Genomic DNA, 15,585 nt, shown 5'->3' on the forward strand with positions numbered 1-15,585 from the left:
TTCGAATTAAAATAAAAATAAAATATGAATAAAGGCAATATTTTTTCTTTAAATGGAACAAGATTTATCACTCACAATCAGTTTGCATTTATTATTCGATCGTGATATAATATTATAGAATTCGTTATTGTTTCGTAATTGGCGTTCAAGAAAATTTATATATATTTCTAGATTACAAAAATTTTAATGTATTTTTTTTCTAGTGTGATTTCATATTTTTCGCAAATACATATCTACATCTGTACGACTTTCTGTATACGAAAACAACTTAGAAGGAAGCAAATCTTTCTCCGCAGAAATTCTCATTAGAATCATTTGTGATAACATATAAATATGTGCGATTTTTCGTACTTGGAGACGTCATTTATTGACTTTACTTCACGACAGTTGTAATTCATTGAAACTGGAAAAATTGGTTTGAATGAGAGAAATAAAGATTCATAAAATAAACTATTTTATTCGATTAAAGCTGTTGCACTGATGAGTTTTCATAAAATTATCTATATAGTTCTTTTTTTTTATAAGACATGCAAGTGTATATAAAAAGTTTGTTTTATATGATATGAGATAATATAGTAATCGAGTATTTAACCATTTGGCATTTGCCAAGCAAACATGAATTGTTAATGGAGAATAAATTGAGTTATTTCAATTTAAATAACGAATACAGTTTATTATATTGAAATAATGTTTGCTATGACATTAACATTTTTGCAATTAAATTAATATATTTCTTAATTTGAGATTGTATACATATATGCATTTTTTTCTCTCTCTTACTACATTTCATAAATTTTTTTTATTTTTAAAAATATATAGAAATTGCGTTATTATACAGTTCTTAAATAAAAATATACAAATTAAGATCTCATTTCATTTTGCTGATTTCATTCGGCTCCAATTCCAATAAGCAATTCTCGATGAAAACCATTAAAGTATTCACGATTAGCAACAAAATTCCTTTTATTATTGTATAATATCGAGTAATCATGTCCAGGTCATCACTGTTTATACATCAGTTTGCCTGTCTCGTATATTATAAGCAATAGACAAAGCGAATTTTTGTGTGAACCATACCGATCAAAGAATTAAATAAATTTAGTAAGTAATGATTATCGTACAAATTGCCAATTGGTTCCGAATTATAAGAAAAAAAAAAAAAAAAAATGGATTCAATCATTTTTTCGAGACTTCTCAATTCACGCTTTCAATTCAAAAACTGAAAATACGTAGAAGCGATTCTATGATACGATGATAAAGATACGATCTCTATCCTTTAGAATGTATACAAGTATAGATCGAACAATATTCGCGTTTAGCAGATTCAACTTTGAGAAGCAATTGAATCTGAGTGACGTATAACAAATCAATCAATCAGATTCAATCGATACGGTTGTTCCGGTCAAACGCGATTGTTGATCTAGATCGGCGATTCCCAAACTTTTTTACAGTGACCATTAATTCCATAAGTTTCATAATTTCAGGATACTCTATTTTATACCTATAAAAAAGACATTCTTCGAGACAGGAAACAGTAATCACTTTGGGAATCATTGATTTTAAACTTCGTGCAGGTGCAGGTTTACTTGAAAAACGAGATCAAAACGATAAATAGAGAGTATAAATCATTCTTTATATCGTCTTATAAAACTAAAAGCTTCCCAGCTTATATATTCACGCTGACCGACTAAAAATGCAACCTAATTGTTTCTTTCTTTCTTGCATTCATACACGCATACATGTACAGACACATTTTTACTCTCTTTTTTTCTATTTTTATGAATGCATTCCATTTGGCATTACAAACGCTTAAATATTTGATTGATTAATTTAAGAACAAAAGAAGTAAAGATCCTTTCTCTGGATTAATCAATGAGACAATTTGTGGCAATTTGTAATACACCAAGTAGAGTTCATCCTATGTCAGTCGACAATGTAAAGACCACAATGCATTAAAAAAAAAAAAACAATACATTAAAAACAAATAATAAAATTAAGCGATAAGCAAATCGTTCGTTCTCAAAAATTCTCGATTGTTATTCGTTTAAATTTTATGATTTATATATCCTTTTTTTTCGATACGCAGTGGTCTTATAAGAACTTAGTAAAATTCTTGATTTTTAGCGCCGTGTCTCGACGTATTCAGAGATGTAATCGCGTCGTGTTTTCTTAAAAAAAAGTCAGAGTAATAAATAAAAGATTACAATATAATATATAAAAAAAAGAAACAAAAGTATGCATACGTAACACATTACAAAACATTACTCTACGTCGCGGCAGCATATTATTTTTTCTCAGCGAATCAGCACCTTCTTCTTCATGTAGACAGGTACAATCGATGGTAGTCGTTCGCGCCGAAGGCGCAGTTGCATTTCGGACATTTCCGCTGTCGCGTCTCGTAACGTGTGCGCAAGCAGTCCCAACAGAATACGTGGAAGCACTTGGTGAGTACGGCGTCTTTGCGCTTCACTTTGCAAGACGGACACGTCAATGTTTCTTTATACTCCCGCAACTCCTCCGCCATCACTTCGTCCAATGTTTCGGCCAGTTCAATCTTCTTCATACGCTCGACCTTGCGTCTAAGTTGTGCTATCTCCTCCTGCAATATAATTCACACGCATATAATATTAATGTTTCGCGCGAGGATATATAAATAATTCAGAATATACAAGAGAAAAATATAGCTATTATATATTTATTGTAATATTTTAAATCGTAATGTATACCTGTAATCTTTTAGTTTTGTATGCTTCAGCTTCCAAAGAACTTGTTTTCTCCGCAACTACCTGCTGTGCCTCCTTCATTTGAGAATGATATTTTTCTGTAACAATAAGTGTTATGTAATTTTTACTGAAAACAAGTATTTGGAGTTTCAAGGTTCCTAAACCTTCATTGCAATCATATATATTGAATTGACATAAAAAACGAGAAATTGTATAACATTTTTTGTTACAAAATGCGATTCGAAATAAATTAATTATACAAATAATATAATTATAAATAATTCAATATATCATAGCTAGTAAAGGAGTTTAAATATTTTAATTAATTTAATTATTTATCTTTGTCTATTTCTCTAGCTAATTTAACAAGAACGATATACAAGATGTCCGCCAAGTATTGTTAAACACTTTAGATTTCTATGCAATTATAAACGTTTGCGCAAAAAGTCTTACTTACCAAGATGGAGTTTTAGGTCGGCAGCCGATTGTGCACTCTCTATCGCTTTCCGCTTGTGCATTTCCATCGCCTGCTGTCTCAGAGCCAATTCCTTCTCCACCGTGGCGAGAGAGTTTTGTAAGAGACGTTCCTTCTCTTCTAACTTCCGCACGACAACGTTGGCCGCTTCTACTTGCGTCGTCAGTGTTGATACTTGCTCCTTCAGCACATCCTTCTCCTCTCTTGCGAGTTTGTGCAGTTGATTACTCTTTATCCTCTCCGTCATAAGCTTGAAGTTTGCATCGTCCTTTTCGCGCAACTGCTGTATCAATCTGGAATTCTGTTCCTGCATGTCCTCGAACGCTTGTCCGGTCACTTCCATCTCGTTTAGAAGAGCTTCCTCTTCCTGCAACCATACACAATTCTGTTCAGCGTTACATCTCCGTTCGCGCACGCCACAGCGACTCAAATTGTCTATGGTATAATATTAAAAAGAGATTTTAAGATGATATGAAAACTTTTGCACAAGATAGTAAGAGGTAAAAACAATATAATTCTCAAGTATTTAAATATTTAAATATTTTTAATTTAATTTTAATTCTTTAATTAATTAAGATAATGTTAATTTCTTATATATATATTGCATCACAAAAGCAATAAGAAAAGTATATAGTAAATTTATGAAGAGTGATCTACCTGTTTTTGACCAGCAACTTGACGTTGCAAGTTGTACGCTTGTTCCTCCAATTTTTTAATTTTTATTTGCGCATCTTCATCGGCTAACTTTTTACGTTCCTCGCGTTTACTTTCCTGCAAAAAAAGCACAGAATTTACAATTATTATATTATTTAAATAAGGATAAAATACTGGTGAAACCAATACAAACAGTAGTCTACGTGATAAAAAACACAACAATATTGTATAGTAAAAATTTTAATCTCTATTCTTTCTCAATCAAGAAGCATAAGTGTTAATCAAACACAAAAATGGTAATCCCTCATTTATTTATTTATTATATTATCAAGCTACGTTGTTATAAATTTATCATATATATAAAAATATCGCTACAACATACTTGAATTTTTTTAACTTGCTGTCGTAAATCCTCTAACTCTGCTCTTGTCTTACGTTCTGCAGCCATTAACTGCACTTTGTCTCGTTGCTCCTTTCCGACACCTTTGTACATATCTAAGAGAAGTTTCATTTCTTTCATTTCATTCACAGCCTTCCTGTAATCAGATATTTTTTTTTATTTCTTCAAGAAACTATATATTGTCGCAATAAATATATCTGTATTTTATTTTAAAATGCTGAATATCCGCAAACGTACTTGAGTTGTGCCTTCAAATCCCTCACAATCTCCGATTCCGCCATCTTTCCGTCTTTGGTGCGATGTGCAGGATCGCGATGCTCGGTTTTCACAGATTCTTTTTTTATATCTTTCTCACGTTTAATATCTTTTTCCTTTTTTAAGGTTGGCGAAGTTAATGTCAGAGAATCTGGTGTCCCTTTGTTACCCTCATTCTCTCCCACTTCGATAGTTTCCACCTCTTCGTCAGCACCGGATTCTCTTTTTATAGTTACGCCACTTTCTTCTTTTATCTATTTATTGCAACATTAAAACAAATTAATATAAATTAATATAAATATTAGTAATTAGTAAACGGAATCTTATTTTCATAATTGAACAAAATAGTTAAATACATTAATTTTTTAACATTTCTAATAGACTTTTTTTCAAAACTTTATTACATATATACAAACAATTATGTGCATAATTTTTTGTTCAAGTTTATATATTGTTATACCTGTGTAGAACCCGGTAAGGAATTTGATGCATCCTCCTCTTTTCCACTGCCATCTGAATTATTCCCTTCCTTGTTTTCTTGAGCCGTTTGCTGACCTAATTTTGCTGTCAATTCCTCTACTTCCCTCTTTAACTAGAAATATTTAATAAAAATAAAACTATTTTATTTTTATCTTATTTAAATGTTATGTTATTATAATTCTTTATTATATGTGAAATTCCTTTTATTATTTAGTTTTCAATAATTGAAAGTAATTGCGCATAACTTTATTATTTAGATAAAATTAAGATTGACATAATCATATGCATAAATTATTGAAGTTAAAGTTTGCAAAGATAATGAAAATGCTAATTTGATTATATACATACTCGAGGTATTTCAGTAGAAGCTTCCTTGTACTTTCGCTTGTAACGGTGCACTTCCCCCTTCAATTGTTGATTGTGATTCTGAAGAGAGGTAATCAGATGTCGCATTTCTCGATTGATTGGACCTGTTTGTTCATTAGCCGCTAGATTCTGTTCAAACTCAATGCGAAGCATTTCGTATTCCTTGCGTAATTGTGCTAAGACGTCTTCAAGTTGTATACACTCTCCACGCAATTTCTTTTGAGCCATCAACTCTTCACTCTGTATAAAAAAATATCGTTTTCATAAAGATAAAGCGTTGATTTTTATTTTCATGAGTACAGGTTTTAAATATGCAAAATATTTACCTCCATCATCTCGATGTGGCGCAAATGTGCATTCTTGCTTGACTGCAATTGTTGGCGGGCATCGTCCAATTGTGTTTTTAATTGCATGGATTCATTGTATAATACAGAAAATTGTGATTGTAAACATTTGTATTCAGTCGTTTCCACAATTACCGATTCCGGAAGTTGTCTTATCTGAAACATTAAATGCACAAATTCTATGCTGCTTCTATTTCTACTTATTGTAGATAACTTATTAAACTAACAAAGTTATATTAGAGTGATATAAATACAGAAAATATATTTTTTATTTAATCGGCTCTCTCAATATTAATAAATAATAAATAAATAAATGTGATCTGATGTTCTAGATGTCGGCCAATAGAGCCAAGCGCGAAAATTAATTTCTAATTTTTCGGAACAGTATCTCTTGGTTTGAGATCACTGAGTTCCATTTGATTAATTATCAATTAACCTCGTACTTACAATGGAAAAATAGGCGAGAAAAATATAGGTCCGAAAAGTCGCTGAAGCGGGAATTGAACCCGCGTCTTTCGGGGTCTGAATAGCTTAGTGGTAACAGCAGTCGCCCGGAAAGCGAAAGACGCGGGTTCAATTCCCGCTTCAACGACTTTTCGGACCTATATTTTTCTCGCCTATTTTTCCATTGTAAGTACGAGGTTAATTGATAATTAATCAAATGGAACTCAGTGATCTCAAACCAAGAGATACTGTTCCGAAAAATTAGAAATTAATTTTCGCGCTTGGCTCTATTGGCCGACATCTAGAACATCAGATCACATTTATTTATTTATGATATAAATACAATTAAAAAAAAAATTATTTACTCACATCCATTTTCAGTTTCTCTACTTCTTTCAAGGTGTCACGATGTTGCTGATGTAGTTTATCCAATTCCTGTAGTCTGTTGTTAGCTAATTCACGCGTTTCTTCAAGCTCTCTTTGTAAGTCTTCCAGCTGTAAATAAAATACATATTAAAGAAATTAATTAATATTAACTCTGTATTGTATACAATATTAATTTAATTAACTTATATATAATTTTTTATACAGAAAGAGAATGAAATTTTACTTTAGTCTGTGAAACGCTGGAAGCAACCAAAGTATTCGGTTTGTTGCTGCCCTTTTCGTCTGTGCCGTGAATTTGCTGAAATGCTTTCAACTTCTCAATTGCTTCACCAAGATGATGTTCCAATTTATCGTTCCTCGCTCGCACTTTGTTCAATTCATATTGCAAGTCGTCCACTTGATTCCGCAATTCTGCCGCAAGAGTATCTTTCCCCGTTATAGTGTCTTGCAGTCGTGACATCTATGAATACAGTATATCTATATAATAAAAGAAATTCCTCCCGAGATCGAATCAAAATTTATAACTCGTGACTGTGTTAATACACAATTATTGATAAAATAAAAACAAAAAATTCGATATAAATATAACAAAAATCAAAATACCTTTAATGACGTAGTGTGATGCTTTTCATGCAATTGTAGATTTATCACTTGTAGATTTCTATTTTCCATTTGAATTTCCGCATTAGCGCGACGTACGACTTCGTCAATATGTGGTGCCTCTTCTGGATAAAAAAAAATATAATTTATCATGTATCAATTACATTATATATTCTTTCTTGCAGTAATTATATAATACTATAAAGTTCTTTCAAAATTTCAGAAACTTTCAAAAGTATTACTATATAATATATAGTATTACTATATAAGTTGTATAAAATAAACCACATGCATCTAGCTAGAAGTTGTTCAAGACCCGCATTGATGTGACATTGAAGAGAAATTCTTTCAACATACTAAACTCACCACCGTCAAATTGCCCTTTGAGTGCAAAAGTAATCTTTTCATTTCTTTGAGACATACGATCAAATGCCTGTACAACTTTAGACACTGCTCGCTTTGACACCTGTACACGATTTGCTAACTTCTCATCTAACTCTTCTTTATCCCAAGATGATAGCTGCATAAGGAACGATGTTGTAGCTTCACTCTCATCTGTAACAAAAAAAGAAACATATGTTTTTAAAAGAATTTGTTCTTGAGAATATATTGTTATTATATTGCACTTCTTTTAAGATCTTTTTACTTTTGTTTTCAGATTCATCAGCAGTCTCGGCATCAAATCTCTGCAGTAGTACTCGTATATCTTCGTTAAGCTGATTCCAATATCGATTTACTACGTTAAGTACTGCATCATCTTGCATCTGACGTTTCTCCAATTGTTCAATACGCTGCCTCAATTCAGCTTCCATTCGATGTCTTTGTTCCAATCTCTGAGATAAATAAATTATAAAAATGACATATGTAAATTAAATCATATATAACATTTTAAATATAATTTGTATGTGTATAAAAGAGAATATATAATTATTATATATATTATATATCCATCTTTTTGTTAGTTTTTTCTTATTCTATTTCTCTTCGTTAGTTTATTAGTTAGAAATTATTTGTTTTATTAATTTCATGAAGATAATATAAGTTTTCTATACCTGTGCAAGTTTCTTATTCTGAAACTGCAGAACCTTCATATCCATCTCTTCGAGAGTGGATATAGGGCCGATCAGAATTGGCTCAAATTGTACCTTTTTGATAGCTGGTTGGGAACTGGTGTCCCCGGTATCTGCCGATCGTTTCGACATTTTTGCAGATATTTATATGTCTGCAATAAAAATAACGATAAATGCAATAAGTTATTGATTCGTTCGAAACGTTTAAACAGAAATATAATTTTTTCTTTTTTGTTTGATGTAATTTATGTCGCATGTAGTTTCCCTACTCTCAGAGTATATATAATATACTACAAAATTATATCTAATAATAAAAAAAATTTTAATTTTGCTAGCTGTCAACATATAAAAGTACTACAAACAACAATATATTATACTACGCAGAGATTTAGAAACATATGTACATATTCCGGAATTCGAGAGAGGTTATATATTTATTAAATCCATATAAAAAAAATTCATAAACATTACATTATGCGAGCCATCAATATTCAATAAACGTGGTATATAAAGTCCTCAGACACATACGATCTCGAGTATAAGCGAAAAATAAACATTTTATATTAATAAAGAGCAATAATCTTCTTTTTAACCTCTTTTTTTCAATGATCTAGCAGTTATGGCGATCAGTGAACCATGGACATGAGAGACGAGGCTGGAATATCTTTTCGGATCTCGTTGGATAGACAAATAACCAAACAGCTATCCTACCGATAGCCGGGAGAGAGACGTACGATTTTCCGAAAATTATTCCAACTCCGACTTGTGCTCCCGAACAAGTGCTGTTTATTGATCGCGCGTCCTCGCGCGCTTGCGGATATATAATTATACCTCGGTACGCGCGACTTCAAGCCTCAACGTCCACCTTCGACAGGCCTCTTCCTCGCCGCTACGTCATTCCCTGATGCGCCGCGCCTTACGTGCCAGACTCTTCTTCGCCGCGTTCAAGCTCTGCATCTCTTCTGCGGATCTCGTCGACGCGAGGGTAGTCGCGAACGAGGACGACCCGCCAGTTTGTGAACTTTCCTAACGGAAATCCACGGTTGCGCGAGAGTGGAAGGTGCTCGAGTGTGCGCGATAAACGGTACCTCTTGTCCGATGACCGGAGTATCCTGGACTCGCTCGGTACTAATCGATAGTCGATAAGTACGGAATCGAGTTTATCGACTCTTAGTTTTGCTCGACGTCACGAGATGGCGCTGCGATCCAGGCAAGATGCCAGCGAGGTCGAGTCACCGGGTATCGTGTCCTCGTTTCTTATTTACGCTGCTTTAGTTTCGTGTTTATTATTACACACGTGAGACGCGCGTGTATATTTTTCATTAAAATATAATTCTCCTGCGCGAGTGATACATTGCATTTATCTTCTTCGTACCTTATAAACATTGAAGATGGATACGAAGAGGTTAGCTCTGTCAAAAAGTATATTGGAAATGAAGGTAAGCTGAAAAAGAAAAGATATTGTAGAACAGAGAATGAATGTGATAATACATGAGCTTGTTTGTGCAGTTCATGAAACGGACCAAGGACAAAGTGGAGAAACAGCAGTTTCAAGAGGAAGGAGAGGAGTACTTTGGTAGCACACTGACATCACGTATGAAAGAAGCATCGTAGGTATTTTTATTAAAATATTATATCTAGAGTAATAATGCAAATAAATCTCTGCATGTCTCGAGCTCACTTTATAAAATAAAATTATTAAAAAAAAAAAAAAAAAAAAAAAAAAAAAAAAAAAAAAAAAAAAATTAAAATTTTAATTAAAATTTTGTCTCAAATTTTGTCAGGAATTATAAATTGTCTAAAGTGGGCTTTAAATATTAAAATGTTTTATTAAGATTCAAATATTTTATTAATAGTAATAGTATCGTTGTTAATAATGTCTCATATTTTATGTTTAAGTGGGAAATTCTTTATGGAACCGAGCTATATTTTCTGCGAAGGACTTCTTGACGGCAGATTAAGCTTTCAAGGGATGAACCCGACAATAGAGAAGCTAATGGAAGCAAGAGAAAATGCAAAGCGAGCCCAAACAGAGATTAAGGAAGAAGTGGATGTATCAGACGAGCAAATGGCTGTCCAGTGGAAAAAAATGCGAACAAAGTTTGATGTTATGACGCACAGAAAGCCACAGCACAAAGCCAACAGAAAATTGCAACACAGTGAGACAGACTGCAAAGATGAACCAATGGAAAAGAAACCAAAATTTCTAAAACCAGCAGACTGAACCTACGATCTGGTAAATAATTATATTGTATAGATATTACAATAATTATACGTACTCTAATAAAATGTTTTGTATAATAATAAGCATAGAAATTGATGCACTAGCACACATAAATTTGACATCATAAACTGTTTATGATATCTTTAACTTTAAAGTTTCGTATAATATTGACATACTAGCACACACATAAATTTGACATCATAAACTAATTATCATTAAAAATTTTTAAATAATATTAAATAAATATTTTTATAAATATTATATAATATTATAATTTGAGTTCATACATTAGTATGCATAAATTATTTTTATAATAATATTATATTAATATTATATAAAAATATAATTATAATCAAATACAAATATCAACATCAACATGAAAATAATACTATCGTATGTTAATTTTTATACAATGTTAGGAATAAATTGCGTAAGATGTTACTTGTTTGAATATATGATTTATATATACATATATTTATATATTTATTTATTTTTTTTGCTTATAAATACCTTTTACATGGCTTTCAAGACAAAGAGCTTGTATATTTTTATCCACATATAATTTTCTTTGTCACGAAATTTGACGCGGCAAGCAGTTCTCGAAATGTTTCTACACACACACCATCAGTGCAATCCTTCTTCTGCCCTTCTTTCCAAAACGCGTCAAAACTATCCTCCGGAAATTCGAAACCAATATTCTCGAATATTTCCCGCATTTCTTCCTTATCGCGAGTCTATATAACAAATTAACAGAATCTTTTCTCAAAAATTTTTTTACTCCAATTATAATTTTTAATATTGTCTATATTTAATTAAATGCAAAAATATATATATCACACACAATAATATACTATTAATTTTTGACTGCGACATGAGACAAAAAAGATCTATATACCTTAAAAAGATCTACATGTGTCAAGCCGTATCTCGTGAAAATGCTAGGCGATATTAAGCAACGAACGGAAGTTTGATCCCCTAAATTCTCTCTATCCGGACATATGCCAGCTCGTGGTAACATTGTCATTGCAAAATCCCATCTCTCGGATGGAAGTCCAGCTGCGCGAATTTCTACAATATTTTCTAAAATTTATATTCCAAGTAGTTACTTGCCCTGAGAGAAATATACTCGGAAATATATTAAGATATTCTCAACATATGTGAAAATATTGAAAAAAGAATACTTGCTCGTGCTGTCGGTTGTTTGAACATTTCCTATGCTGTCACCGTATGTAGTAATATAATCTGAACTCGCTAACGATGCTTCTAGAATATTTTATTTAAATATCATTGTCTCTGTGTCGTTACAAATTAAATTAAAAAATTATATGAATTCGAAATTATTTTTAAAATTATTATTAATTATACGAAAATTTCTCTTCCATAATTTTATAGTTGATCGATCTTATAGAAAATGCGTATGTGTATAAGAAAAAGAAATATAAAAGTTGTGTCGTAATTTATTCACGTTTTATCTTTGGCAAAACGGGCAAATAGCATCTCCAATTCAAGAGATTGAGCAATTTTCTGTAATTAATATTTCCGTCTTCGCGCAGCAGCAACTTATCCATCAACGGTGAGAGAAATTCCTTGTTCGGAGATATACGATATTTCTCGAAGATCGAGAAAACTTTATTTTCAGGTAGAACTCCGACATATTTCTGAATTATAATTTCATAACGATTTTACGTGATTTGTAAAAAAATATATGATTTAAATTTTTGCAATTGGTCAGTTTGATTAACAATTAATATCTGTTTAACTTGCGTGGAAATTTGCATTCAATTTATCGAGGAAAAAAAAATATATAGTTATTAATAAAAAAACAGATATATATAGATTATTATGGACATATTAATAAATTGACATATGTGCACTTGGTCCAGACGATAAAGTTCGTCCTCTATATCCAAGAATGGCACTTCCGGAATGCGTTTCTTGAGCTTTTGACGGAAATTGCTTAAATCACGTAAACATTGCCACCAGAAAAGAGTCTCCTCGTTTAAATCGGAATCGCGTAATGCATCCGAAGCGTCAAACTTCTCTTTGATACTCTTTTTATTATGTGTGACATCTGCATAAAGACGCGATGTTTTCGGATCCCTCAAATCACAAGTTTATTATTCCTCAGACAATTTGCCATTTGTATTATTAATTAAATTCTTATTTATTGTGTGTGTATGTGTGTGTGTGTGCACGAAAAAGTAAATCGTTATTTCTGTTTTTCTCATTTTTAAAACTTGAGGGTATTATTTTTATAGATCGACAGAAAGATTCATATGAAAAAGCAAATTAAATAATTAATATAAACTGTTTTAACTTTCTAAAGATTAAAAACTATTTATTTATTTACATGAGGGCATGCGGAATTTATGCGATTTTTTTAAAATTCGTGATTGTCGTTATAAAGATAAAGTATACAGGTGTACCACGAGAATAACATGCGATTGCTATTTAAAGAAAATTACTTGACTTGTCCGACAAATGATCTAGTGCGTTCCGTGAAATCTGCTTGTCGACGATCGACTAACGTAATTGGCTCATGATTAATCCACGTTAAAATTCTCTTTCCGATCCGCGATTCCAATTCCTGAGCTTTCGTGGGTTTACCAAATCTATCAGATTTTTTATCGACAGGTTTTTCGCAACTGTGTACAAATAAATTTTATATGAAAACAATTCGGTTTCTGAATTTTCTATAATCTTACGAACGTATATCGCTTACTCTATTGTAATTTGTTTCGATGCCTCGCAATGATTATACGATTTTCGGTACAAAGAACACGCAATATCTTCTCGTATCGTCGCTCTTTTCTTAATTTCAATTATTTGTTTCATCGTCTTTTTCACAAAAAATGCAAATGTTAATTAATTAATCATTCTTATACTACGAATCGAGATAGAAAAGATGACGTTTCGAATTTTACGTTTTATATAATATTACGTTTTATTTAATTTCCTAAATTACACTTAAGGCTCCTGGGTGCTCACCGCGGCCATATTGGAATCGTGATGTCAGAAGCGAGAAATAACACGTTGAGATGTTTTAGATGCCATTTCTAAATAAAAACATATTTGCATAAAATAACACGTAAGATCTCTTTAATACACTTCTAAAAAACGCCGAAAACTATTCTTTTCTTTTGACAGTCAATCAACAACCGTAAAATGATCGAGATATCAGACTTTGACATGCGGAATGACTGCGCATGTGCAAAGACCAGACGGACTGGGCCTCGTAATATTACATTTTACAGCTGTTGATTGATTATAAAGGGAAAAGGATAGTTTTCGGCGTTTTTTAGAAGTGTCTTAAAGAGATCTTAAGTGTTATTTTATGCAAATATGTTTTTATTTAGAAATATGGCATCTAAAAATTTTTAGCGTGTGTTTTCTCGCCTCTGACGTCACGACATGGTAACTCGGCAAGGTACCAGGAGCCTTAAGTTATTAAATTAATAAACGTATATACTTTTCAACAAATATAAAATCCAAAAACGATCTTGTATCGTGACTTGATGGATATTTTTGATTTTTAATATTTAAATTTTTGAGGAAAGATTTCTCCACCCAGAGCATAACTTTAAATGTCGCCTCGAGGTTTCATCGAAATTTTCAAGGGGCGCCCTTATCTTCCACAACTAATCTCTCCACAAGGGCTTGACCCTATTGTTGATACACCTTCCACTCGCGTATACAATATGCAATATCGCGTAACGAAATACCGCATACTAGTTTTGCAATGGAATGGTAGAAACGGAATACGATCTAGCGCCTCGTAACGTTATACACGAAGGATATATCGAATGAAGTTGTTCGGTTAGTTGTTCGTTTTTTTTTATGTATTTCCATGTGTTGAATACGTGTTAGTAGTTTCCCAAGATGGATTTGCAGCGTTTAAAGAGCGGCGTCTTGTTGCACCGCGTGATTTGCGGTCGATTAATTATCGCATTAATTATCACTATATGTTGACGTTACGTAATAGTGTAAAATGGATAAGTTACGCGCGCTCGGATAATTGCTGATATTTAGTATTCCTTTCTGCTTGTACATATATGTATATGTGTGGGTGTTTATGCTTTTTATTTTTCTCTATATTAATAGCTAACAACATACACATACACGATTATCTATATTTTACAAAATATATTTACTACGAAATTCTGTCACCTGTTCTGTCACATCAGTAGATCTCTCGTTACATTTCTATTGGAATTCCACAATCGACATCGTCGAATACAACGAATTTTGTATCGATTTTGTATCACTTTACCGTCAAAAAAGCATACGCTCTTGTGGCATTAATTAAATACTGTAATATTCAACATTCGACGATGTCGGCAGAATTCGAGTAGAAATCCAACGAGATCTGATAACCGATATAACAGCTGACAGAAGTGACGCGGCAAAAATTTAAATATCATTATCATATTTATAATCATCCAGATGATTCGTGACATATAATATTCTTATTATTATACACAGATGTTATTGCCATGTATAAAAAAATTTGTACAATTGTGATATTTATATTAACAGCTGCGCCTTGGTTCGGGAGAGTAATTCGTGCTCGTTGCACCATTTTCTCGAGATTTAATGTATTCTTACAAGCCGCTGCCATGTCGACCATGATGCAATAATATCGATTGTTTCGCCTTGTTTCTCATATGAAATACCGGACCGTTAATTGCGGTAGCATGTGGCTCGCCTTGAACGGCTCTTCCCTTTAAAAAACGTCGCAGGATGGCGATCGAAAAACTTGTGACCCGATGATGACCGCGCCGATAAAATAAAAAAATAAAAAATCAAACTCGATAAAATTCGCATCGTAAACCTCTCACGTTACACCGTTACACCGCGGGCAACGTTGATATTTCGGCACACGAAAAAGATATCGCAGACTCACTCGATCGTACGATAGGTGCTCGTGCGCTGTTCAAAAATATCTTTTATCTCGATTTGGTTTTACGGTGAAACGAATTTAACGATGCAATGCGAATCCAAATCAATATGTCAGTTAAAAAAAAAGGAATTATTTCAAAAAGCTATATAAGTCGTATTATTATTTTGAAAAGCTATATGAATAATAATTTCAACATTTTAATCTTATATTTTACAAAAAGAAGCTTGCAGACAAAAAAAACAGGAATTTCTAGAAGTTTTTGC

General features: G+C 32.3%; 3 protein-coding genes across 4 annotated transcripts; 1 reads left to right on the forward strand and 2 right to left on the reverse strand.

Annotated features, from left to right (window-relative positions):
- Positions 1 to 437: 437 nt before the first annotated feature.
- Positions 438 to 9,220, reverse strand: Bre1 (E3 ubiquitin-protein ligase Bre1). Of its 2 annotated transcripts, none has more exons than XM_083038672.1 (16): positions 9,030 to 9,220; positions 8,181 to 8,350; positions 7,775 to 7,961; positions 7,495 to 7,683; positions 7,132 to 7,253; positions 6,752 to 6,988; positions 6,511 to 6,636; positions 5,680 to 5,853; positions 5,336 to 5,593; positions 4,968 to 5,099; positions 4,490 to 4,761; positions 4,235 to 4,388; positions 3,856 to 3,969; positions 3,181 to 3,583; positions 2,727 to 2,821; positions 438 to 2,599 (listed from the first exon to the last, which is right to left on the reverse strand). In XM_083038672.1, exons 2-16 carry the CDS (start codon positions 8,328 to 8,330, stop codon positions 2,318 to 2,320), a joined length of 2,895 nt encoding a protein of 964 aa, XP_082894798.1. In that variant the 5' UTR covers positions 8,331 to 8,350; positions 9,030 to 9,220; the 3' UTR covers positions 438 to 2,317. The 2 variants fall into 2 exon arrangements, with proteins under 2 accessions (XP_082894798.1, XP_082894799.1); XM_083038673.1 differs by having other exon boundaries at positions 3,181 to 3,565; positions 9,030 to 9,219.
- A 277-nt stretch (positions 9,221 to 9,497) lies between these two features.
- Positions 9,498 to 10,638, forward strand: Mpp6 (M-phase phosphoprotein 6). Its single transcript, XM_083038707.1, has 3 exons — positions 9,498 to 9,637; positions 9,708 to 9,808; positions 10,098 to 10,638. The coding sequence occupies exons 1-3, from the start codon at positions 9,590 to 9,592 to the stop codon at positions 10,420 to 10,422; spliced, it is 474 nt and encodes a 157-aa protein (XP_082894833.1). The 5' UTR covers positions 9,498 to 9,589; the 3' UTR covers positions 10,423 to 10,638.
- On the reverse strand, positions 9,509 to 13,283 carry LOC145936459 (EF-hand domain-containing family member B). The gene is made up of 8 exons (XM_083038711.1): positions 13,145 to 13,283; positions 12,888 to 13,067; positions 12,297 to 12,522; positions 11,888 to 12,080; positions 11,608 to 11,685; positions 11,318 to 11,490; positions 10,933 to 11,156; positions 9,509 to 9,642 (listed from the first exon to the last, which is right to left on the reverse strand). Exons 1-7 carry the CDS (start codon positions 13,255 to 13,257, stop codon positions 10,971 to 10,973), a joined length of 1,149 nt encoding a protein of 382 aa, XP_082894837.1. The 5' UTR covers positions 13,258 to 13,283; the 3' UTR covers positions 9,509 to 9,642; positions 10,933 to 10,970.
- Positions 13,284 to 15,585: the final 2,302 nt, after the last annotated feature.

The sequence above is a fragment of the Prenolepis imparis genome, unplaced genomic scaffold (genome assembly GCF_030444845.1).
Source record: "Prenolepis imparis isolate NDT839.2.m4 unplaced genomic scaffold, iyPreImpa1.0 SCAF_5, whole genome shotgun sequence".
Lineage (NCBI taxonomy): Eukaryota > Metazoa > Arthropoda > Insecta > Hymenoptera > Formicidae > Prenolepis > Prenolepis imparis.